Source organism: Onychostoma macrolepis, chromosome 04 (assembly GCF_012432095.1).
Source record: "Onychostoma macrolepis isolate SWU-2019 chromosome 04, ASM1243209v1, whole genome shotgun sequence".
Lineage (NCBI taxonomy): Eukaryota > Metazoa > Chordata > Actinopteri > Cypriniformes > Cyprinidae > Onychostoma > Onychostoma macrolepis.
The window spans coordinates 19,360,816-19,387,108 of record NC_081158.1 but is presented as its reverse complement, the minus strand read 5'-3'; the positions used below and the strand labels follow the sequence as shown (position 1 = coordinate 19,387,108).

The 26,293-nt window shown below is 36.3% G+C and overlaps 1 protein-coding gene across 27 annotated transcripts in view; it reads right to left on the bottom strand.

The window, feature by feature from the left end:
- Window positions 1-26,293, bottom strand: part of celf2 (cugbp, Elav-like family member 2) — a 153,126-nt gene that overhangs the window by 41,923 nt on the left and 84,910 nt on the right. For all 27 annotated transcript variants that reach the window (XM_058773658.1, XM_058773654.1, XM_058773655.1 and 24 more), the window contains 2 exons: window positions 12,412-12,608; window positions 2,061-2,143 (listed from right to left, as the gene is read on the bottom strand). In XM_058773658.1, coding sequence (XP_058629641.1) covers window positions 2,061-2,143; window positions 12,412-12,608 — 280 coding nt within the window. The remainder of the gene's footprint in view (window positions 1-2,060; window positions 2,144-12,411; window positions 12,609-26,293) is intronic.

The following is a 26,293-nucleotide window of genomic DNA, read 5'->3' as shown; positions in this document are numbered from 1 at the left end:
ATGCAACTACGTTTATTAGAGCGTGCACACACACAGAAACACTTTCAAACAGACGAGACCTTCTTGAAACCAATTCAGATGGGAAAAATTGATAACATCTGTCAAAGTCATAAACAGATAACCCACGGTCACACACACACACAGACACACGCAGGTGGAAATCTTTTAATCAACTCAAATAAAGCAGCAATTAGATAGATAGATAGATAGATAGATAGATAGATAGATAGATAGATAGATAGATAGATAGATAGATAGATAGATAGATAGATAGATAGATAGATAGATAGATAGATAGATAGATAGATAGATAGATGAATAGATAGATAGATAGATAGATAGATAGATAGATTCTGCACATTTCTACAGAACTAAAACGCCTGTCACTGATCAAATTCAATAAATATCCGGCTTGTTTATTAAACTTGCAAATATGTTTTCTTATTAAATATTTTGATTTCGCTTTCAACTACAGTCTTATTAACCCCCTTAGCTAAGATTTTCAAATCCATTCAGCAGAGTTCTGCAATTTTCCTTCAAAATAAGCATAAAGTCTTCATATTTCATTTGGGCCTGCTCATTTGTGACTGTAATTACTGTAAATAAATGTCTACTGCCCAAAAAACTTCAAAACAAGCATATTCACAAAACTGAACTGATCTTGTAGTGTATAAGCAGGCTTCAGTGAACTGAATTAATGTACATTCACATTATCCATTCACAGCTGGAAGATACTTTAACAGACATGTCCTACATTAGCCTTCAATCGTCCTCACACACACGCCGCTTCAGAGTCGGTCTGATTATGGCAGCAATTGATATGATAATCGTATGTGACATCTCTAGGTCTGCCGTAGGCTAAAGGGTTTGGAATAGGAAAAACAACATGTCTAACTAAACAAAAAGATGATTTGAAAACAATGAAAATAAAAGCAGATACTAAAAGCAAGAAAACAGTTTATCTGTCAGGTTTTTAATAGCACTATTGTTATGTTTTCAAAAAATGAATCTTGCTCTGACTGTATGGACAACCTTACATTTCATTTTATTACAGTTGACAGTGACCTTTGATAATGTTTTAATTCTAATCATTAAGTAACAAATACATATTTATCAAATCTATCAAATTTTTTAGTTTTTTTATTGCATCTTATGATGTTACAAATGCTTCCAAATTCCAAACCCATTAATTTTATTTTTCAGTATTTCATTTTTTTATTTATTTGGTAAAATTGATTGGAGTCAGATTTTAAAATCCGGCATTTATTGTTTATCAGCCACAACATGAATAACCATTGGTTTAATTGGTCTCAGACAGAATTTTAATATCAGTGCATACCTTATGAAATATAATAACGTTCAAAATGTTGTGATCTGTAAAAAAAAAAATAATGTTTTTGAATGAAGACTCATATGCTCACCAAAGCTGCATTTATTTTTAAATAAAACTGCATTCAAAATACAGTAAAACTGTAATTATCACAATTTTAAATGAATGTTTTTATTATTATTATTATAATTTTTTTTTTAAATGTAATATCTTCTATTTTCAGTAGCCATCACTCTGGTCTGAAATAGGTCATTTCATGACCTTTCAGAAATAATTTTAATATACTGATTTGGTCCTTTTTTTCTTAATATTTTTGTGGAAACTGTAATACTCTAAGATTTTTTTGATGAACAAAGTTTTAAAGCACCGCATTTATCTGAAATATCTTACTGACCACAAATTTTTGAACGCTAGTGTACAGCTCAAATCTCTCCCGTAACCATTTGTGTCTGGATTTCGAGAACAAGGGCTCTGATTTCATGACAACAAACATCACTCGCTCCGTCAGAAAGCGCAAATCATAAACTCATTAAAGTCGCTCTTTGACTCGAAACAAAAAAAATACCATAAGCCTGTCTCCTCAACACAACTTCACACATTTTCCTGAATTACAACCTCTAACAAAGGAAACCAGATTAAAAACTTGAAACTGTCGTCATTTGAATAAGAAATTCTCTGCCTCGCTAGCTTTCAGAGAGAGACAGACATGAGCAGATAAACAAACACTCACCCCAGTTAAGGTCTTTATGTTGTGCAGTGCATTCTGGGCCTCCAGGGCAGCTTTCCGTGTGTAGAATGTGACAAAACAGCACCCTGGGAAAACAGACAGAGACGGAGACAGAGAGAGAGAGAAAGAGAGAGGTAAGCATTTTAAGCATGCAATAAGCAAGTGAATTTGATCTTTTTCTTTTTGTCTCACTACCTGCTGAGAGAGAAAACAATCTCACTGCTGTCATACAGATCTTTGCCAAACTACACCACAGAGAAGATAAGGGATGAGGGAGAGAGAGAGAGAGAAAGAGAATGAGAGGAAAGAGGCTAATATATTTGATGCTTAATAAACAGCCATATGGAGTGGGATTTTGGACCAATGAGATTTCACTGTGGGCGGGGCTACCCAGCTTGATGCCTCATGTTGTTGCAAGCATGACTAAGGTAAAAACCCTGACCATGTGTGAAAAATCTTTTGTACTTTCTGAAAGAGAAAACCCTGCATATTGTCACACAATGGCAGTCAATCAGAACACATTTGAAAAAAGAAAAGAAAAAGACCACCAACAATAGATACAGGACTTTTAGACCAATGAGATTTCAGTAAGTAAAAACAAAAAGGGTTCAAACTATTTATTTATTTATTTAAATTTATATATTTATAAACATTTATTTAAAATGTTAATAGTACAATTATTCATGTAAGAAAATGTTTTATATAAATATTTAAAAACATATATACATATTTGATTTTGAAATAAACAAACAAACAAATAAATAAACAAATAAATGTTTGCATGAATCTTTTCGAATAATTCAATAAAAAAAAAAAAATTGTTCATAAGAGTAATTTGCTTATGAATCAGACACTGATCACGTAATGTATTTCTGTGCAGCCAAGGAGGACAACCTAATGCGAAGCTTTGTTATAATTTCTATTATTTTGCATTAAATTGTTTTTACCGAACAGTGTTTTATTGTTAACTAAAACTAAGACTAAAACTATTACAATTTTATTAACTGAAATAAAGTTGAAATGAAATCAAATATAAATATTAGATGAAACACTTACAATTTAGAATTGCTGACTTGACAATTAACTGAAATTAAGTATTAAACATTACTAACACTAAAACTCAAATAAAAATAAGGCCAAATAGAAGTAAAAAAGAACTAATTAAAATGACAAAACCACATAAAAATACTAAAAACAAATTCTAATTAAAAATATACAAATAAAAGCATATTTAGAGTATTAAAAAAATACTATAATAGTTTATAGATATTACTGAAAACTCACTTCAGACTCAAATTAAATGTGTAACACTTAATGGACATGTTCCATTAATCCACAAAATGTCACAATACTTTTTGAGGCCACCAAAACCGATCGACCAAAAGGCTCTGCCCTTCATCAGAAGATTGAAAACGAGTATATGTACAGTATGCATCCACATGCATCATTGTCCTTGACTGGCCATTGGAGCACAGAAGTGCACACACACACACACACACACACACACAAAAACAGGCAGAGATCACCAGAAAGGACTGACAGAAAGAATCAGCTGGGGACCTTTGTATGTATGTGTGTGTGCGGCTAAAGCAAGCTGAGAGTGCTGGCATGTTTTATTTAGAGAGAAAAGAGAAGAGGAACAAGAAAAAAAAAAAAAAAAGAGTGAACTGAATCCCCTTTTACTGCCAAGGAGAATTTTGGCAGGATAAACTAAGGACTCACTCATCCCTGGCAACAGTGCAGTCCAGTCCATGGCCAAAACAACCCTGTTCCCAGTGTTACACACACACACACACACACACACACACCAGACACCAGTAAGGGATCATACACATTTAAACTCCCAACATGCCTGAAACATTCCCATCAGTCAACATTGACATTGGTCCTGGCTGGGGGGCTTAATGGTTCCGGGCCATTAACACAAAGGTTGCAAGTTCAATCCCAATTAAGTGTGACCTAGGAATTGAAGTGTTAATGAGGTCCCGGTTCTGATCAATCACCATTGTGCATGAAGACAAAATACTGACCCCAGGGGTCTCAAAGGATTGTATCCAGAATTAGTGTAGCATATCTGCTAAGTAGACATGTAGTCTGTTTGCACAAAAATACAGAGAGCTTTCTAAAAATTGTAAGCTTAAATCTGACTGGTTGGTTTTGAAGATGAAAACAATGGTTGGTTGGTTGGTTGGTTGCAATGATATGCAAGTGCTATAACAAGTCTATTATTTTACTATATAATAAAAAGAAAACAGATAGAATAGAAATAGAATAGAGCAAGCTAGTGTTAGAGGCCTTTTTTTGCTTTTGTTAATTTTATAATAAATAAAAAGAAAACAAATAGATAGAATACAAAAAGATTAGAGAAGCTAGTGTTTTTTTTTTTTTTTTAAAGAATATAATTATAATAGAGTGCTAGAGTTAGAGGGTCAAATAAAGATGGAAGAGATGTGTTTTTAGCTGATTCTGGAAGATGAATCTTGAAGCAATAAACATAAATTTGTTTTCATAAGCATGATACTGTTTGTATGAAACAATTGTGAAAATTTGGATATAGGGGGAGTGTTCACATGCGTTTTGTGTACAGAGATTTGAGTTAATACCACATGAGCCTAAACACTCCACAGTTACTCTAACAGTAATACTACATGAGCTCATAATACTCAGGTAGTATTAAGTAACACTCCACTACATCAAGATTTGGAAGGCATCATACACTTGCGTAAGACCAGTGAAGGTAAAGATAAGAATAAGATTGAGAAATCTGATAGTTCTGACGGAAGAGTCATGTACAAATCTGTGGTAAAAAGCTTTATACACACACCTATGAACTCACAGAAGTGAACAAATTTACTATGTTTCTTTGTTGTTGTTATTATTTATTATTACTATTATTATTAAGGAAACCGTACTGTTTGTACATATTAAGTGTGATATATAAAACATTATTAAAAAAAATAAAAATAATATAAAATAATAATAACAACAACAACAAAGCAACATACTAAATTGGTAATTTGGTTCACTTCTGTGAGTTCATAGGTGTGTGTATAAAGCTTTTTACAACAGATTTGAGCATGGCTCTTCCGTCAGAACTATCAGATTTTTTTATTAATATGATCATGATGATGATTATTATTATTATTAGAATAATGTTAGATTTATAACTTTTAATACATCCAAACAGTACAGTTTCATTCTGCTGTTTAAATAACTAAAAACATACAATCAATGATGTTATACTGTACTATTGAAAGTTTTTAACAGTAAGTAATAAGTGAAATGCAAATGCAAATGCAAATAATAATAATCATTTATTTTTTTTCTTTGAAAAATTGCACTTATGTTGTGATGTTTTACAATTTTAGAAAGTGAAATTTTTACAATTCTAACAAGTGAATTAGAAGAAATTTTTTACAATTCTAACAAGTGAATTATTTTCTTTTTTGGTCCATTTTGGCACACACACAAAAAAGTTAATTTGGCATTAACAAATTTGAAAAAGTCTGTGCTAAAGGATTTTTTAATTATTTATTTATTTATTTTTGCTAATTGAAGAGTGGTGACATTTATCATATTACTGTTGCTGATTTTCCCATGTTTAATGTGAAGGGGCACTTCACATTCTACCAAAACACACAGATGACAACTTGTGACTTATTGATTTTGCATATTTTCCTTTTCCATAGAGATTTCCAAAACCATTAAAATGCTGCATTCAAAACAACGCTAATACGCTAATATGAACCAGTCAGCCAATAAGATCATGTTCATTCCTTTGTTGTCAGCAAAAGTGAAGGAAACGCAGGCTTTCTCGACTCTGCCAACAACTCATTCCTTGGCTGTTGACAGCGGTTCGTGTTTAATCGTGTTGCGACACTGGAAACTTTTGACAATCCCAGGCAGGGAGGTCAGAACAGCCATCCTCAAAGTGTTTTCCAAATCCGTACGTGGCAGGACTGCTGACGTATGGTCTGAAAGCCCATGCCTCACCTGAGACGGATAAGACAGGATAAAACCACGCGGCATACAACCGCCTCAAGAGCTCTGTGACCATTCGCACTCGTGCTCAGACTTGCTGACGGACGGATTCTGTAATATCGTACAGCACGAGTGCATACTTACAAACCCAGGGCTCATGTTTGGGTATTTGCACATCTAACAGTAACAGAACAGTTTTTACATTTGTTAATTTATTCAAAAGTGTACCTGTGGCATATTTCTTTAAAATTAATTCCACATCTGTTCCATGATGTTGTTGTATCATTAGTACTAATACAATTAATACTATTGTTCTTTACAAATAACAAAAATAGATTTTTTTGTCCCAGTCACATTTTCTTGGTTAAATAAAACATTCCTTAAACCATCAGAAGCAGTCATCATTTACTCCCGACATCTGAGCCGCTGAAGACGCAGTGAATTACGTTTGTTTCTGAAGGGAATGTGCCCTCCAATCTACCTAAATGCGTTTATGTTCGCGCGAATCATTCGTGATCCAGATTCACCTACAGAAGTAGTGAACATAAGGTTTTTTATTCATCTTTGCAAATCGCCTTTCCTAATAATGTGCTAGTTAGCAAGTTACACGGCTAAATGCGGCTAAAGTTAACAATCTCAGAGAACAGCTTGTCACCCCACGGAAGAGAGAGGCGGGGAGAGCAGAGCTCATTAGCATTTAAAGGGCCATGTATTGAAACGGATCGCTGTGAACAGAGCTGTTTTTGACAAGGTAAAAAGGGTGTTGTTTTACATTACCATTGAGGAATTTTAACCAAAGTATGTTATAGACTTTTCATGAAGACCCTAAAGAATCATACCAAGAATCGTATTTTTAAGCATTTTACATTTATTCAAAAATAATTACTCAAGTCAGTAACAATTTATTTGTGAACTTATGTTCAGCTATTCTTTTTAATAGTTAATATTTAACAATTTTTAAAATTGTTTGGATCATCAGTCATCAGAGCTCAATAGATATTTGTCAGACACAGATTTACTTTAAATTTCATTCAACTGACTATTCACTAAAAACTCCCACAGACCATGTTTTCATTCCATTTCAAGTCTTATTTTAAGTGTGTGAGATGTTTACTTTTTTTAAAGTATTCTTCCCATTAATATGCCATTATATTGTTCATTCAGTCTGATTTGTGGAACATGCACAAACACAAGACATGGGATTTGTCGCATGAACCAATCAAAGCCGAACATAACCAAACATATCGCGATGAAGGCATTGCCTCCTCTCGCGTGATTTTCCTCCATTCACGGCACACTTTACAGACTCTGTTAAAACTCAATGGGCTCAGGGGAGGCAAGAGAGATGGCGACTCCCACTGTAACTTTACCTACTGGTGTCGCTGTTGGACAATGTTTCAATGATTTTTTAATGTTATATTGTAACATTTGCGTTGTTTTATTTTTGTACTAAAATGTTTTTCTCATCCCATATTTTGAGGAGGCACTGCCTCCCTTGCCTCCTCAGGTGAAACGCCCCTGCTCCGATACTACTTTTTCCTTTTCAGTTTAAAAATCAACAGTTCCCAACTATTTTTTTTTTCTGAAAAGAAAGTAGTCTTTCACAACTGACTGTGAATTCAGTCCCGAAACTGCCGCTTTTCATGATCCAATCAATTCCTGAAGGACAAAACGAACCGCCCTAAGCATTCTTCATCTCGTTTCACTTGGAAATGTGTCACATTATGGACGTAAAACAGGTTGTGGATCCCGTTTTCGTGTTGACTGTAAATGAAAATGTCTTGAATGCCAATTCTTCCCAGATTCAGTTTTTGATCTGTTATACGAGACAGACCGTCCAAAGCCCTAAAGTTATGGACTTAATCCCATGAACACACACATATCTGTTAGAATACATTTCAATACATTAGCATAGCACGTCTGCATTTGGCCTTAGAGGACACACACACACACACACACACACACACATACACACACGTATCATTCTGCGGCTGTGCTACGTGTCCAGGGACTGAAAAGGATGCACACACAAACGCATCCATTCATCTTGTGAGCGTGTAGGCGTGCGTATGTGTGTGTGACGGACTTCAAAGGCAGACAGGAATACATCTTTACTAAAGAACCCCAGCTGCTCAGGGCCATTTAGCCCTGGACCGCTCTCGCATCACTCAATCAACAAGGGACAGTCTGTTTCTATGTGTGTGCGCGTGTGTGCGGACCGTTCTAAATTGCAGCCCGGCTCTGATAAACAATTCCTGCTCTTCACCTCTGGGTGCATTTATATTCTACGCCTTCGTTCTGGCCTCGCACACACATGCATGGGGCAGGCGATCTGTGAGGCCGTCTGTTCGGAAGCACCTCCCTGCTGATGCTCAGGCTATGGCGGCCAGGCAGGGACACACACAGGGCACAGGACGCGACGTCCCGTGCTGAATAGGCACAGCGGGCACGTGATCGTAGATTAAACCGCTGAGACCGCAACTCGACGCAGTTATGCACCCTTGCTGGGATGTGTGCGAGTGTGACTACTTTTCGGCTGGCTGCCGCTACCCAATCTGTAATAGACTGGTACATTTCCACACTGAAAAAAGGTTGGATCTGGGTTGACGGAATATCACACTGGCCCCTTAAACCAGGAAGCACTAACGTCAATGACCCAGGGTGCAGAATATTGTCCTCGCCGTGTGAAGCTAATAAAACAACAACTCAAGATGCAAATCTAGATTGCTTCCATTATAACCCAGTTGTCTGCACTGCTGTTGTGCAGCATGATGTGATGGACAGTGAGGCACACAAAAGCAAAGCTACTCCATCCACTTACAAAATACATGTTAATACATGTAAAACACACATTTAATATATTGTAAATATTTATATATATTTAATATGTTTGAATACATATTTAGTTTAATTATTATAATATTATATATGTGTGAACTGGTGTGTAACAAACTGTATTTGACGAATGAATAAAAAAGTGTTTGAATACATATTTAGTTTAATTATTATAATAATATTATATATGTGTGAACAGGTGTGTAACAAACTGTATTTGACGAATGAATAAAAAAGTATTCTTATATTTTTGTGTGTTTATATACGTTTAAAAATATTTAATACATTATAAATATATTTGAAATTTCAAATATTTAATTTATGTTAATATTATACAGTCAAACAAAAAATTATTCAGACACCAGATATAATTTTAAATTTTTGTGAACTGTGACATATTATACCCAAACATTCTACATACAGTGGACTACCAGTAAAATTTGGGTTCAAAAATTATTCAGACACTTTGACTTTAGGGTTTTTTTTTTTTCTTTAATTGCTAATGCAACCTTTTTTACACCACAGACTGAACAAAATGAAGCATTGCTTGGTAAATGTTTGACCTAAATTGGTATTATATAATTGTGTACTTAAATTTAACAGCTGAATAATTTTTGGTCGATTGTAATCCATTACATACCTTTCTATCAAAGTAATCTGACATTATCAAGATGAATTTGTTCTGACACAGTTTAACTCTGAGTTCTTGTCATATTTTATTACCATTTTCTAAACTATATCGAATAAACTGTGATAATGTGAGAAATGTTGAAGGTATCTGAATACATTTTGGTTTAATTGTATATGACGTATGAACTGATGTATGCATTTTTTTTTTTTTTACATTTTGTAATAAATTGATTAATTAATTAATAAAACAGATGTTGAAGTTCCCAAAAATATATGTTATTCTTATAGAAAAACAAAAAGACTGCAATGTACCGTGCTTGCTTGTAGGTGGGATGCAACACTTGTCGGACAGTGCGAAATTTATTAACTTTATATTGTTATTACGAATATTATGTGAACTGATGCATGCAATGATTTTAATTGTTAAATATTTACATTATTATTGCATATAATTTAGAGATTGATGCATGCAATGTATTTTATTTGTTAAACATTTAATTAATAAATAAATAAAATGTGTTACTTGGGTTGTTAAAGTTAGTTCCCAAAAATAAGTGTAAAACTTTTGAAAACTAAAAGACTTCAATGTGTCATGTTAGCTTGTGGGCAGGTTATGTATTAAACTAGTCGGTTGCGTCAGTGGAAAGTCACAGAAACTAGAATAAGTGTGTGTGAACTTGAGTACGATCTCAGGTTATCTAATACTGTGCGTTTATTTTGCTTTAGGACACTTCAAATTGAGTCCTGTTAACTGGCACACTTTTCTTAATATAATCTGCCCATTAATTGGTAATTTCAAAAGGTGGAAAACTGTCCTTATGGGAGCAAAAAAAAAAAAAAAGGAAAACCAAATCCTTTTCAGAGAAAATCAGTTCTAATTGGCAGACGCCACAGGGAAAGACAGTGCCAGAGAGACACGCGGGAAGTTAACGCTCACCTTGCGACTTTGTTGGTGGAGAAATCTTTCAATACTGTCTAATTTAACAGTTGGACTCGCGTGCAGACGACCTTTTCCTAAATGAAAATGGGTTAGAGTGAAGCTGAAGGCTAGCGGCGGCCATTACAGCCCCCACGGCTGTGTCAGAGGCCTTGATGAAGCTGGACCTGAAAGAGGCACTCTACCTGCAGCTAACTGAACTACAGGAGCACTCATCACCCCGTCTGAAAGCCAATCACACACCTCGGCTCTGCCGGAGATACCCGTCGCAATGCCTGTGTGTGCGAGAGCGAGTGTACAGGACTTGAGTAATGCTCTCCCACTCGGCCCTGACTCATCCTCCATAAGAGTGAGAGGATGGGCGGCACTGTGAACGTGTACATGCCATCTTCCTGTCTGAGTGTTAACAACTCCACAGAACCGAGGTTAACGCCTACGCTTTAGCGCTATTCTGAAACCCAGAGAGCTACCTCGCTGTCTCCCGCCTACATAGGCAGCATCGGAACCAAAACTAAACCTCATAAATGACTATTTGGAACATTGCTGCATTCAAGTCGTGTTGAAAGGATCATATCTACGAGATGAGCGAACATGAATGCCACCACAATGTCGTAATTATGAGTCTGAAACTCTTAAATTCAGATTTTCTGAGTTGCAGGTGTGTAAATTAGAGAATCAAGGTGGAAGCTACATTTCAATTGTTATAGTTGACAAGTATGTTTGCATGCATTTAATGAACTGTTTGATGAATAAAGCTAAATCTAAACCAAAAGCTAACCAAAAAAAAAAATGCACCTCCTTTAGCTGGTGAATGAGGCATTGGGATCCCCATCATGCTCTGTAGCAGTACATTTGCAATATAATAAAGTATTAATTACACACATAAAGGCAATTGATCGTTATGCTCTCCTTTTGCAGCTTATTGCGCAAACGATTCTCAAGACCTAGCTTTTTTTCATTTCACTGCCTTACGTTTCATGTATTTAAACTCAAAAATGCACTTTATGAACATTCTGTGTGAATCTTTTGCGCTTAATTGTGTTGTATTGCAGTTTGTTCGTAAATGAAAAAAAAAAAAAAAAGAGAGAAATAAATATGAAACTGACCAACACAATCATTTCTGACCAAAACCACATTAAGATAATGATTCAAGCTTATGAGTAGAAACGAAGTGCGCGAACAGCTTGGGAGTCTCCAATTTTGTTTGACGTTAGCATGTTGCTAAGCTAATATTGTGATACTAAAAAAATATAAACATTGCAAATACTGGGCTAAACTCTCGGTTTTTATTACAATTAAAAACTACTTTTTTGCAATTCTGTCCACCATCTTTTTTAACTGAGCCTGTTGCGATGCATTTTAGCAAAGCCTAAATAGATTTTTGAACACAGCTTTTGAGAAATGGAGAAAAAGAAAGATACGGATGGAGGATGCAAGTCAGAATCAGGCAGACAGGAAATGAAGACGCAAAACAGGAAGTACAAGATTTAAAGGTGCTGTATGTAGGATTGATATTGGAGACGTTTTTTTTTCACCCGGCCCCTCCTCCTCAGACTTGACGCACACACAGGTTGCCAGATTAACGACACAAACAGGAACGAGTGCACATGACGATGAATGAAATTAAATACGCTGTGTTTTCCGCCAACTGGCAACCCCGGGTGCCGAAATACAGTTGGGTAAACTGGCAGTGGGCAGGTTTCACAAACCATAACAAACACAGGCATTCCAGGCCGGAATACACATTTTCAAAGGAGAATAACTGACTGTAGCATTGTTTTTCAGATAAACAAGTATGTTAACTAATAATAAACATATTATGGTATTTTTATGCTTTAGTAGAGTCAAAATCCTACATACAGCACCTTTAAGCTAACACATCACACATGTGAGCAGGTTTACATGACACAGCACGACACCCTGCTGCTGCGAAGGCGTTTGTGATGTATTAAGACAGGAAACGCACGCTACCTTTGCTCTGTGGTGGGTTCTGACTACGATCTCGCAGTATGTTGATCTGGTAGACAGCTCCGTACGGCTCAAAAAGCTCCTTTAACTCTTTCTCGGACCAGGAGCGAGGGATCTGACCCACAAACATCTTAATAGCGTCCGGATCAGGCTGGTCCGAGTGTTCCAGGGCGCCGTTCATCTTCCCAGCTGTACCGTTACTGCAGAAAAACAGAAAGCAAACGTTATGAAGTGTCAACAGCGTATGTCATAGTCTGAAAACACTGAAAGATGGAAAGTGAGAGGGGTTGGTCTCGGAGCTCACAGCGAGAGCAAATTTGGGCCGGACAGATTGACAACTGCTCCTCATTAAAGCAGGAAGACATGGAGACACAAACCCTGATTAAAATCACAACAGTGTTATTACACTCAGCGTGTGTGCTGTGTCATGTGTGTGTGTGTGTGTGTGTGTGTGTTGATAGTCCTGAGCAGGTACAATTCAGACTCCTTTCCGGGTTCAATAAGCTCTATTATCATATAAAATAACTTTAATTTGCTCCTCAGTTTGTACAAACAAAGAAAATGTGTGTTTACAGTAAATTTAAAATGGGATTCTATGGGGCAAATGATAAAAATACACATCGTGACCCTGGACCGCGAAACCAGTCAAAAGGCTTTTTTGAAATGCTGAATAAATAAGATTTTCATTGATGTATGGTTTGTTAGGATAGGACAATATTTGGCCGAGATACAACTATTTGAATATCTGGAATCTGAGGGTGCAAAAAAATCTAAATATTGAGAAAATCGCCTTTAAATTTGTCCAAATGAAGTTCTTAGCAATGCATATTACTAATCAAAAATTATGTCTTGATATATTTACGTTAGGAAATGTACAAAATATCTTCATGGAACATGATCTTTAATTAATATCCAAATGATTTTTGGCTATTGCTACAAATACACCCGTGCTACTTATGACTGGTTTTCTGGTCCAGGGTCACAAATGTCATTATAAGACTTGCATACAGTATTATTTTGTTACCATGAGATTATTGTGATGAAATTGCTTCTGTCAACTAATGCCTTGACCATGTAAAGCTGAATTGCTCTGTTATAGAAGTGTTCAACATCAAAAGGTTTATTTGTTATTCATGGAACAACTTCATTCATGGAAAAAAACATTAATGAAAATACATTTTTGTATGAAAGAATCAATATAAGTGCTTTAACATTTCTGCTATAAAACCACCCAGTACATTTGTCCTATAGACTTCCATTGTAATTTAATGCAAACACAATTTCACAAATGCTAGTTTCAACATGAATTGAACGCAGAATTTTGAGTGACTCACACAAGAATGAAACAAATCATGACATGATAAAAATGGCGGGTACGAGCTGGATCCGTGTGACCCCTAGACGCCCATGTTGCTGGTTCAACGAGTTCATGAGGAATTTCAGGCGCTTGTTTCAGTTCCAGATGAAAGCACTCAGAGAGAGAGTTATCGACCCCCACACTCACATTTCGTTTTTTACCAGCTTACAAATAACAAAATGTGTGAATAAGCCTAAACAAACTCAAAAATCATTGAGTGTCTGCTCAATTTAATTTTAGTTTGGTTTTGCTGATCGAAGGCCAACCTGCCTGCTGCCCTTCAACGGATATGAAAAAAAAAAAAAAAAAAAAAAATGAAATAAATAAACACTTCTATCCTCAGCGAAGAAGCATAATCATTTCCTCATGAGACTAATTATCGCACTAAGCATTCTGTGAGTAAGCCTTCTCCGCCTGTTTCAAGATAACCGCTCAAATTTCTTCCCTTCGAAACGTGCATCACTCCAAGGGCATTTTGACATGAATTAAGTACTATTCTCTGCACAAAGGAGAAATTATTTCTTTTCTCAGTATACTGTGCTGGTCTGTCAGATTTGAGGAACTAAAATATCTCACTGGCACACCTTTAAAGGGAAATATATATATATATATATATATATATAGTTTTTGTTTTTTTTACTAAAAAAACTGCAAAAAAAATCATATCATTGTAATTATGACAATTGCAAGAAAGAAAGAAAGAAAATATTTATGAATGAAATACTTTAAATATAAAATGTCAATCCCTTTTCAAACTGACAAAAGACATTTAAAATTTAATTTAGTTCATAAATAAATGTCAATTAAATGTGTTAAAGATAAAAAAAGTCAAGTTCCAAAAAAAGACACACTGGAGCAACAAAAGTAGAATCAGAAAGAGGGTGGAAATTGGCTATTTTCAGTTTAAGAAACAATGTATAAAACTAACATTATACTATTATTGTACTTAAAAACAATTTTTTTGTAACTTACAACAGTATAGAATATGGAGACAATAACAATTACTCCGCACACAAATAGACTGAATGCATCATGAGGCATTATTCAGGAATTGTTTCCTATGGACGGTTTACACACACACACACACACAAATACACACACATACATATATATATATATATATATATATATATATATACACACACATACACATAAACACAACGCACTACACATTTACAGATTAGAAGTGGAAAAAAGCTATAAAGAATTCTCTCACTCGGCCATTCACAAAGCCTAATTTCTCTTTAAACCGATGAAGTGATTTGTCATTCTATTCAAAAGAACAAGGCCTAGAGTTAAAGAGCAGCAACCGATAAAAAGAAAAGGTCGGAGGTAAAGAGAAGAGACACAGACCTCTGGACTCGATTCATCCATCTCTTGCAGAAGGACCCTATTCTCTCCGCGGAGACGCCCAAGTCTTTGAGCGATTTAAAGGACATTTCTGCCTGCGCCGCGGGAAAGCCGCCCTCTTGGGTCGCCACGCCAACTGCTGCTCAGCTACCCCCACCCCAATAAATCCCCCAGCAGTTACCACAGTGATAAGGGTGCCCCTCGCCGCCGATCAAAAAGCAATAATGCCGAAAAAAGCGAGCATGACACAGACATAGAGGCCGAGAGCCAGAAACTGACTCTGATACAGAGAGAGGGATGGGACTGCGAGTGTCAGGGTGTTGTGCGTGTATGTGTGCGCTTGTGTGTGTCACAATTAGTAATTGTTTCGTTCGACAAGGCCCGACTGCAGGAATACAAAGGCACAAGTCACAGGAAGCCTGTAACAGTGTGCTGGAGGACACTTGCACACACTGGGCTGAGGTTGGAAATCCAAGAACCGGTTCTGAAACAGTTCCATTTTTTAAGAAAAAATGCTGGAATCGAAGAAATTTGGTTTCCGTTAACTGTTTTTGGACATTTGGATTCATTCTCGAAAGTAGACATTTTTCAAGAATTCAATTCTTTTAGTAAGCAGGGATGCAATGAATTGATCAAAAGCGACAGTAAAAACATGTATAATGTTACAAATTATTTCTATTCCATATAAATGCAGCTCTTTTAAAGCATAATTTTGATCGAATAAATACAGAACTGATGACTTTCAAAAACATTAAGAAATCTTACAGATTCCAAAAGTTTGAACGGTATTGAATATATTGCGTGCACACACACACCAAAAATATTATAAACCACTTATTTTTATTGAAATGACCAAAATTATGCTCACTGTATTGTTTAAAAATGAACTGGTTACTGAATTAGCATCCACAACAAAGGGACTTGTTTATACACAAAATAAAAGTAGACTAAATGGTATAACACAGTTACAGTAGGATTATCTGGTGCTAAAGGGAATCCTTAAGGAACCAGACTCATTACGTGGAATCACAATCGATAAATTCCCTACAATTCCCTGCAAAGGCCTAAGGAGAGGAGCCAATGACAGTTTAAATACATTGTCCTTTATTTGGACCATCTTTCTTTCACTCTTCTGTGCTGACAAGGTAGAAAGAGAAAGAGCCAAACACAAGGTGAAAATAAAAGTGTTTGTGTGTATGTGTGTGTGTGTGTGTTTGTCTGCCTGAATGTAAGTCCTGAGGCTCAGATTAAGTTGTCAAGTGGATCCACTCCTGCCATAGCATTCTCCCTCTCTCTCTCTTTCTTTCTATCCACTTCCCTCTCAATTTGAGTCAATTGTCTGCCTTAATGGCTTAACTAGACCTTCCATCAGCCTGGGCTGCTCTTAAGGTGTGTGTGTGTAGATTGCTGATGTAAGGAACTCTGATAGTCCGCAGGCTCTCACACACACACACACACAAACTGACTCACTCACTCACTCATGTACTTACAAACAAGTGCAATAACACTGCAAGCCAGCAAGACAATCATTTGTGCTTTTAAAGATAGGCTGGATGGTAATATAAACATAAATGCAATATAACAAATTATGATTGGAGATAGAGTAATGTTTGGACTGAGGTTATTTCACACCTGAGCAGCCTCCATAAAAGGTTACAGAAACTCAGAGCACTTACAATGTTTTAAAATCTGGTATAGTTAAATATATATTTTAAATATATTTATAGATATTTTATGTTTGTGGTTATGGGGTATTGCCATAACTATGAACTGAACTACCAGTAATAAATGAAGAAGAAAAAACAAAAAAACAACAACAACAAAAAATATATATTTACATATTTTTGTTGTTAAATTATGACAAATTTGTATGTATTTTTATATAATATACTATGTAGTTTTTATACTTAATGCATATACTGTTATATACATATTTTATATTATATTTAGCATGTGTATATTTGTATATAAAATTATATATTTTTATAGATTTGTATACAGGTGTATATATAATATTTACACAGTGTATATATATATATATATATATATATATATACACACACACACACACACACACAATTACATTTTTGCATACATTACATTTTACATATTTTATAAACACAATTATATGATTGTCACAGTGCACACAGCAGGGAGGAACAAGGAGACGCGGAGAACTCAAAATAACAGTCTTTAATGAAAATCCAACAAAGGCAAGACGAGGCAGGGCAAGGCAGGGCAGACACACAGGAACACCGGGAGTAACGAGTAGACTAGACGAAAAGGAACTGAACGGGCAGGAACTAATATACACTAGATAATTAACACACAGCTGGACGAAATCATAATCAAACTTAACAAGGACAGGAAAAACCATACAAGGACACAAGAGGGCGGGAAACACACGACAGAGGACTGACAATGATAACTGTGTATATTTTACACAAAAGTAGGTATATAATACTACCTAGTGTATATGTATACATTTGTATTATTCAATGATTAAAATACTTCATCTGTCAGGTTGGTTAAAGCATATGGACCTACGCATCTACAGTAACAGAAATATAATACAGTTATACAGTGTGTAACACACACACAGACACACACACACACAGTGGGTTGATAAGGAGCGAAAAGAGAGAAAAAAAAATGCAAGTAGACTGTGAAAATGAAACTAATTTGGATACAAAATCCCTCTTCCACCCATTCCACACATTAGTTGACAGGCAGCTGGGGGGGAAGTCGCAAACCTGTAATTTCCTCGGTTTAAAAAAAGAGCACAGCTGACAAGTGTGTGTATGTGTATGTAAGCAGGAGAGAGTGAGGAAGAGTAGGAAAAAGTGATTTTTATTTATTTTTCCAATCATCACTAGAAGTTAACACCGCCTGTCTGACAGCTGTGCTGTCGTATCTCTCTCTCGCTGGCGACAGGTGATGCTTTAATTCCACTCATCAGTTAAGCTTTATGATCCTAATTAATCTCATTGGTCATAAAAACAAGGCGTTCTGCTCAGAGCGCTGAAAAATACTCAATCCATCCACACTTAATAGGGAAGATTTATCTCTGTTTCTCCATGGTTCATCTACTGCTTTATCTCTCTGTCTTTCTTTCATCGTGTCATAATTCAGGGCTTGTCAGTCACGTTTATGATGGGGAAACCATCCGTTCAGTTACCTTGTATGTTGAATGTCCCATTCACTGTCAAATCTGTGGTAGAATCATGTTCTGTATTTATGACTGAGACTGTTCGTTCTGCAATTTGGTTTTAGGTCATAATGGCTTTGTCACAAAACCTAGTGAGCTGCCATAGGAAGTACATACGAATGATCAAATCGTAAATTTTTTGGTCATCATAAGCAAGTACACAAGTTTAAATCTCATCTATTTTTGTGCACGCCCAAATATTCATATTGACTCCTTTTTGGGGTTTACAGGTACAACTGAATGCTCAAACTACATATTCTGAATGTTGTAGGCCCATATGAACATATGGATTTTAGGGCGTCATAGTCTGTTCGAAGATTCAAATCAACCTTTTTCTGGCATCATATCTGCTTAAGAACATTTAAACCATGTGCATTTTTAAACCATGTGCATTCATTTAAAAGATTGACTCAAAAGAATCATCTGTGCACGAATCGAATCATGAACTCGCATTACCGCGCCAAAGATGATCTATTCTAGAACATTTCGAATTAATAAAGACACACAAAGCTATCGTTTGACTTATTTCATGCATGATTCGTATGGATCTGTTAACTGAATGCAAAGTGTGAAATCTAGGAGAATTCGGTGTCATTTTTCAATTAAATTCTTAGAAATATTAAACGTAATGATTCAACACTCAAAATATGAGAAAATAGAAAAACGAGTTACTGGATAAAATTTTTCAAAGATCAAGAACAACTTCTCTCAAGATGCTTTTTCAGATTAGACGTTGTAAAACGAGGAAATTACAGGTTTGCGACTTCCCCACCCAGCTGCCTGTCAACTAATGTGTGTGGAACAGGTGGAAGAGGGATTTTGTATCCAAATTAGTTTAATTTGATTACCACCTATTTAAAATGTAATTATAACGAAATGCAGACATATTTTGTATTTTAAATACGTAACGCCGTTACATGTATTTCGTTACTACCCAGCCCTGAATATGCACAGTACACACACATATATTATGAAAACAAAAACTTTTATTTTGGATGCGATTAATCGCGATTAATCGTTTGAAAGCACTACTTTAAACTGTACGATTTTTGGGCAACAAAGGAATGTAACATGCAAAAAGTACAGATTTTATACATTTGGTTGTGCGAATGTTAAAATCGTACACGTTTATTAGCAATCAAAGGCTGTACGAACTTTCAAATCGTACACTTTTCTTTATGGCATCATAGGCACTTATTAATGTTTATATTGTATGCATTTTTGACCAACATAGGCCAAAACATATGTCCAAATTGTACACATGTTTTAGGAATCCTAGACTGTACAAACATTAAAAAAAAAAAAATCAAAATTTTTTGTTTGTTTTCGCATCAAAGACATGTACGAATGTTTAAACCATATGAATTTTTGGGCAACATAGGCACATAACATTTTAGGCATTGCAGGCTGTGCGAATGTTGTGCAATGTGTGAATGTAAAAATCGTACGCATTTAATAGACATTGCAGACTGGGCATGTAGGCACTTATTAACATTTAAACCACATGCATTTTTTAGATGTTGTAGGCCCATATAAACATTAAAACTATATACAGTTTTATCCATTGTTATGAAGATTCAAATGGTACACATTTTTGGGTGTTGTTGCCATGCACACACATTCAAATTCAAAGTATTTTTATTTTTATTATTAAGCATTATTAGTATGTTCAAACTGCTTTCAAACCTGTCAATCTTCAAACTCGCTTATCAATTCCAAAAATGCTGTAGGCAGCTCATAGGATCTGAAACAGCCAATGATGAGCATTTGTCCTTTCATATGTCCTGACCAAGCTAGGTAGACTTAACCACACACACACACACACACACACAAACACACACAAATCTCACCCATCAAGGTCAGACAGGCACTGTGACTCCAGGAAGATATTTCCTGTCATCACATTCGTCAACTGTCAGGGAGATGTCAAACTCCGACTAGATTTAGAAAAAAAAACACCTAGGACAAACTGTTTCCTGTAAACATCACATACAAAGTCAGTTGACAACAAAGCAAACCTACAAAATAAAAAAAGAATCATTTTTCAAGGTCTGAGCGGAGATATTTCCAACCAGTCAAAAACACACAGGCGAAAAAACATGCCAGCTTAACTGCGAAGAATGACAGGCATCGGCGCGTGTGCGCGAGCGCATGTGTGAGATGTACAAAACTGTTCTGTTAATCACTCCACTTGTTAAAAGTGTGAAGGGGAGGTGGGTGCTATAGAAGTTTCCATGGTAACTCTTGAAACGCGAGGCGCCGATGTGATAAATGTCACACTTGCTAATGAAGCAGCGAGCTGGAGAGATGCCGTCTTTCGGCGCTAACGAGGAGATGCGCGCACACACACACAAGCCATAAAAACACAATAATAACAGCCTCGTTTTATCGAGAAACATTTTTAACTCGCTCCATAAAAACTGCATTACTTCAATTTAAAACGACAAGCCAACCAGAGCACTTACAGATATATATTATTTCTAAATAGACGAGCTAAAATAAAAAAAAAATAACACTGGGCTCTGAACAGTTTTATTGACTTTTTCATTGCTGGTAAATCTTAAAAATGACAAGGAATCAAAATTGACCTTATTTGCTTTCTTCATAAATGTCCCTCGTCTTATTCTGCACATTTCATCAATGCCTAATGTTTTGAAGAACAAACGTTGTTAGAATATTTCTCCTCCTCTAAAACTTTCTAAAATATTCTCTTGATGCAGCTCAGGGCAGTAAAAAAAAAATAAATAAATAAATAAATAATAATAATAATAATATAATATCATAGCCTAACATTCATGAGCTAATCAAATTTGTGATGCATAACATCAAGCCACGTCCTACATTATTATCATTATGGTCACACTTTATTGTAAGGTCCAGTTCTCGCTATTAACAAACCATTAACTACAACTTTTGACTCAAACTCCTAATTTGCTGCTTATTAATAGTTATTAAGATAGTTGTTAAGTTTAGGTAGGATTAGGGATGTAGAATATGCTCATACAGAATATGTGCTTTATAAGTACTGATAAATAGCAAATATGTTTCAAATATACTGCAAGTGTGTTAATAACGGGCATGATAATAAACAACTAGTTAGTAGTGAGAATTGGCCCCTATACTAAAGTGTTACCATTATTACTATTACGTTTGATTTGAATGTGTCATAATACAGATAAAATACATATGTTTCATATAAGCTTTAATGATGCACAAGTTTACGCAACAATATGTCATTTGTTTCAATCAGAAAAATGCATCGCAAGGCCATAGTAAGAGAAAAAAAATGCTTATTTAACTAAATGTTTATGCTTGTGACAAAATATTAATAAAATAATTTGTCACTACCATCAGAACATGAATGGCCACCTTCACAAAACTAATATTGTATTGAATAATCAAAAGTCCATTCGTTATACTACGAACATTGTGATTTATTTTTAATGTATAAGGCGTTGAGTGTTAATTTTAAAGACTTGCCAACTTTAACGTTAAACCTGATCATTAAGATCAGACAATGATGGAAAAGTATTGACAGAAAATATCCATCAAACCGGTAACACTATATAGAACATGTAACACATATTCACTATTAATTACACTATTAATTAGCTGCTTATTAATGGTTAGTAAGGTAGTTATTAAGTTTAGGTATTGGGTAGGATTAGGGATGTAGAATATGTTCATGCAGAATATGTGCTTAATAAACAGCCAATATGCTAGTGATATGCATGCATAGATAAGCATCTAGTTAATAGTGAGTACTGGTCATTAAAATAAAGTGTTAGCTCAATTACTAGTCTAGATCTTGTTCATTCTGATGCTGTGCTTGTTTTCCAGCCGTTCCATCACTCAAACTCAGTCTTGAAGTATGCATGTGCACAGGAATCCCATCCTCTTAGGAGTGCTGAAACAAAGCAGCCGTGTTTCCTCGGGAATGTTTATGGACTGAAGTGCTTAAGAGGAAAAGTGCTCCTCAAATGACACTACACACTGCGCACTTAAACTCGCAGCTCCATGCACTTTTTGCTGCTGAAAGCGGCTTGAGTGGAAATCTGAGGCAACAGTGTGACAGGATTGCCAAAATCCTGCCAACACAACCCCGTTTTTTTTTTTTTTATTGCCTCCCTGTTGCTATGGAAACCGGGTGGAGCTGGGGATGAGCGACTGACGATGACGAGTCGGGCTGTCCGTACAGCTCCAAAAGACACACACAGGAAGAGGATGCTGCGTTATGGGCTGTCATCCAGTACTAGAGGGGTTTGACTCGGGTATCAGCATGCATGTCGAGGTGTGTGTGTGTGTGTCGCTGGCAGGCAGACAGCAGGTGCAGAAGGTGGAGTATATCAAACATCAGGAGCAATCATAATGACCAGGAGTTGGACCACCATCAAACTTCTACAGGTCAGCACATCCTGGCCCGCGGCTCACCTGTGTGTGTGTGTGAGAGCATCTGGACGGCAGGTCCTTCATCTGACAACACCCCATATGCTCAACTGTCTCACTCTCAATTCTTCTCTATCACCCTTTCATTTCCCTTACAGTCCATAAATCCTTTATATAACATCTGAAACTATTGGAAGTTCAAACGTGGGATGCATTTTCACAGCTGGAAGCCTGTAAGCATGATTCAAGTTGTCACATTGACTAATGGAGTGTGTTAATTTCGGTTCAGGAAACCATTTTTTTTTTAAAAACAGTTATTATTTATACGCTTCAATCTGGCGACCCCAGTGGTGCAAATATTACACACTTCACCTTGACAGACACTTTCATAAAATACTTTTTTGTTGAAATAAATGGCATTTTAATTAAAATTTGCTACAAATGATAGTATTGTTTTCTTTAGTATCTGGGTCAATGACAAATAAGAGTGATCAAGATAAAAGAAAGAGCAAATCTTTTAAAAATCTAGTTTAAAACACGTCAAGATCTTTGTATTCATTTTGAAAATTAAAAAAAAAAATTGTTTAAATTTTATATGACTAAAAATGTAATGTGGTGTAATTATCAAATAAAAAGTAATAACATTTTGATCACACCTTGAATACATGTGAGTGTACACATCTTAATTATTAAGAAAAAGAAAAAGTTATAATAGAAAATTATAATAATTATATTAATTAAATTATAGAAAAAGTTTAATACATTTATTCAATGTATTCTCTGTCCATCTGTCTGTCTATCTGTCTCTATCTGTCCATCTATCTGTCTGTCTGTCTATTTATCGGTCTCTATCTGTCCGTCTAGCTGTCTGTCTGTATATCTATCTATCTCTCTGCCTGTCTGTCTGTCTGTCTGTCTATCTATCTCTGCCTGTCTGTCTGTCTATCTATCTATCTATCTCTCTGCCTGTCTGTCTGTCTATCTATCTATCTATCTCTCTGCCTGCCTGTCTGTCCATCTATCTATCTATCTATCTGTCTGTCTGTCTGTCTGTCCGTCCGTCCATCTAGCTATCTATCCATCTATCTAATTGTCTGTCTGTCTATATCTAATCTATCTGTATCTATCTGTCTGTATCTGTCTATCTATCTATCTATCAAAAAATAAATAATAAAAGATGCCAAACTCCATGAAACTGCATTTCATTCAAATACATGCATTCAAAACATGTATTCAAGTAATTATATTTACGAACTGCACTTTTAATCCGTTTTTGAATAAATTAATACATCCAAACAAACAAAATGAGCATCATGTCACTGACCCATGTGGTTTACCCCACAGTTCCCGGTTTACTCCTCTCTAAACAGCTCTTTTCCAAACTGAGAGAAGATTCTTTGCAGAAAGCCCTACTGATTGCCGAGCACAAAAGAAAACATTTGATTTGCTCCAGTGACGCGTGGAGTTAAATTACTCTTGCTTGCGAACTAAACCACAATTGCATGCCTTCAATCGTCTGCAAAACGCAGAACAGATGAGCTGTCTTTCCTCAGAGGAAGAGTGTGCCACCCTCCCTCCGTTCGGTCATGTCTTCCTCTCGGCAGGTGCTCTGATTCTTAGGACATTCAGACCCCTCCAGATGCCTTAATTAGACCGGGCCTAACTTCATCACGGCTCACCAAATACAACACACAGCTAGAGCGATCATTTAAAAACCGAATGGGAACGGACTCAAGCATGTTGGTTTAATTCAAAACGTCAATAAACGAAATGAACAAAGCTTGCGCCCATGCTGTGCAGTAGCACATATTTCCCCCGGCATCGTAGCTGTATCAGGCCGGTGAGTCACGGAAGGATTAGCCAACACCGCGAGCTAGTCTTTCACGGCCCTTTTGTTCTTCCTCCCTCCGTTTTTAATTCCCTTCGTCTGTCATCAGTGCCGAGAAGCGTCGCATGTTTCGCATCTCGGCTTGTCAAAAACAAAATGGCGAAAAAAAATGGGTGCTAACTGCCAGTCAGCATCTGCTTCAAACTTTCAGAAGCGACTAGCTTCACAAACAAACACACATTCTCCCATAATGCCGTTTATTAGGGAGGTGTGAGAAAATGTTTCATTAGGGCGCATTAGGGGAGGTGTTCATTTTCATTATCGTTTATGGGACGGAAAAACACAGTCATGCGTCGCAATTAACATCTGAACAGATGGCGTAGACTAGACTAGGTGTCTATCTCTCAAGTTCTCCTTCTCACGAACCACCTCCGTGCTTTCACGCTCATCTGCGAGAAGCAGAGCGGTACTGGCAGAGGGGGAAGTAGAGGGAAAAGGAAAGGATAAACGCACACGCAGGGCGAAAAGAAAAGAAAACATGCGAATCAATAAAATAAACAGCGGTAAGCGAGCATGACGTGATTGAGCTCTGGTGTGCATGAGCTGGCCAAATTACTCCGGTGAGGACCACAGCATCACACACACACACAACACAATGCTATGACCCCGATGAGAATGAAAACGCTCTGAACATTTGGCTTCAGAGGCCGTAACCGAAAAGCACCATATGCTGACAATATGTCAGAGGGGAACCAAGCACACACACACACACACACACACACACACACACACTCAATTCATCTTCTCTCTCCTATCATCTTATCTCTCCACTAGTGATGTCATAAGCACTGAACTGAAGCACATTTCTTAATATTAAGCCTAAAATGTGTCTTAATATCACTACTGATGATGATTGTATGATCTTTGAATAATATGGTTCTTTAAATGTAAGATATTTAAAGTGCACCTGAAGTATACTTGCAATAGTTCCACTTTAGCACAATAAAATATCCTTAAGTATATACTTAGTTGGACTTCAGCACTGCTTCCGCACAATTAAAGTGCATCAAGTACAAAATTAGTTGTTCCAGTTTAGCAGACTTTAAGTATAATAGTTTAGTATGCTAAAAGTACAATTGGGTACAGGGTATTTTTATTAAGCTCATAAATATTTACATGTATTTGTAGTGTACTTAGCATGAAATACATGCGTTTCAAATACATTCAGGTATATTTATGTTCCCCCTGTTTCCCCACTTTAAAGAAAAAAGCCATGCTCAACAGTGGCACAATAAACACTGGTACAGATGTGTATGTGTGTGTAAGATATAGTCTGCGATATGTTTAGTCTGCTGATACTGTCTGTTGCTCGCTCTGTTAACGAGATAATGGGATTATAATGGAATACATTTCTATATTTAGACCCTCCAGGTCCATATCACACACACTCACACACGAACACGAACACGTGCGTGCGCTCCGTCAGCGGCTGTAATCTGCAGTCTGTGTTCAGTGCCGTCTCTGATGTCGAATTCTAATGTGGTTGTCTGAATTCTCCGAGTGAAAGATCAATGTGGCGTTTAGACGAGTGCTCGGTCTTTCTCCTCTCTGCCTTTCAAACGCGCTGGGCCATGGATAAAGAGACACAAACACAACCATCTCACACCTGTACCACACACACTTATCACAGATCTCAGATACAGCTAAAGGCACCAACACACAGAGTTCTAGAGTGTCAGACACTTCAGTGTCAGAC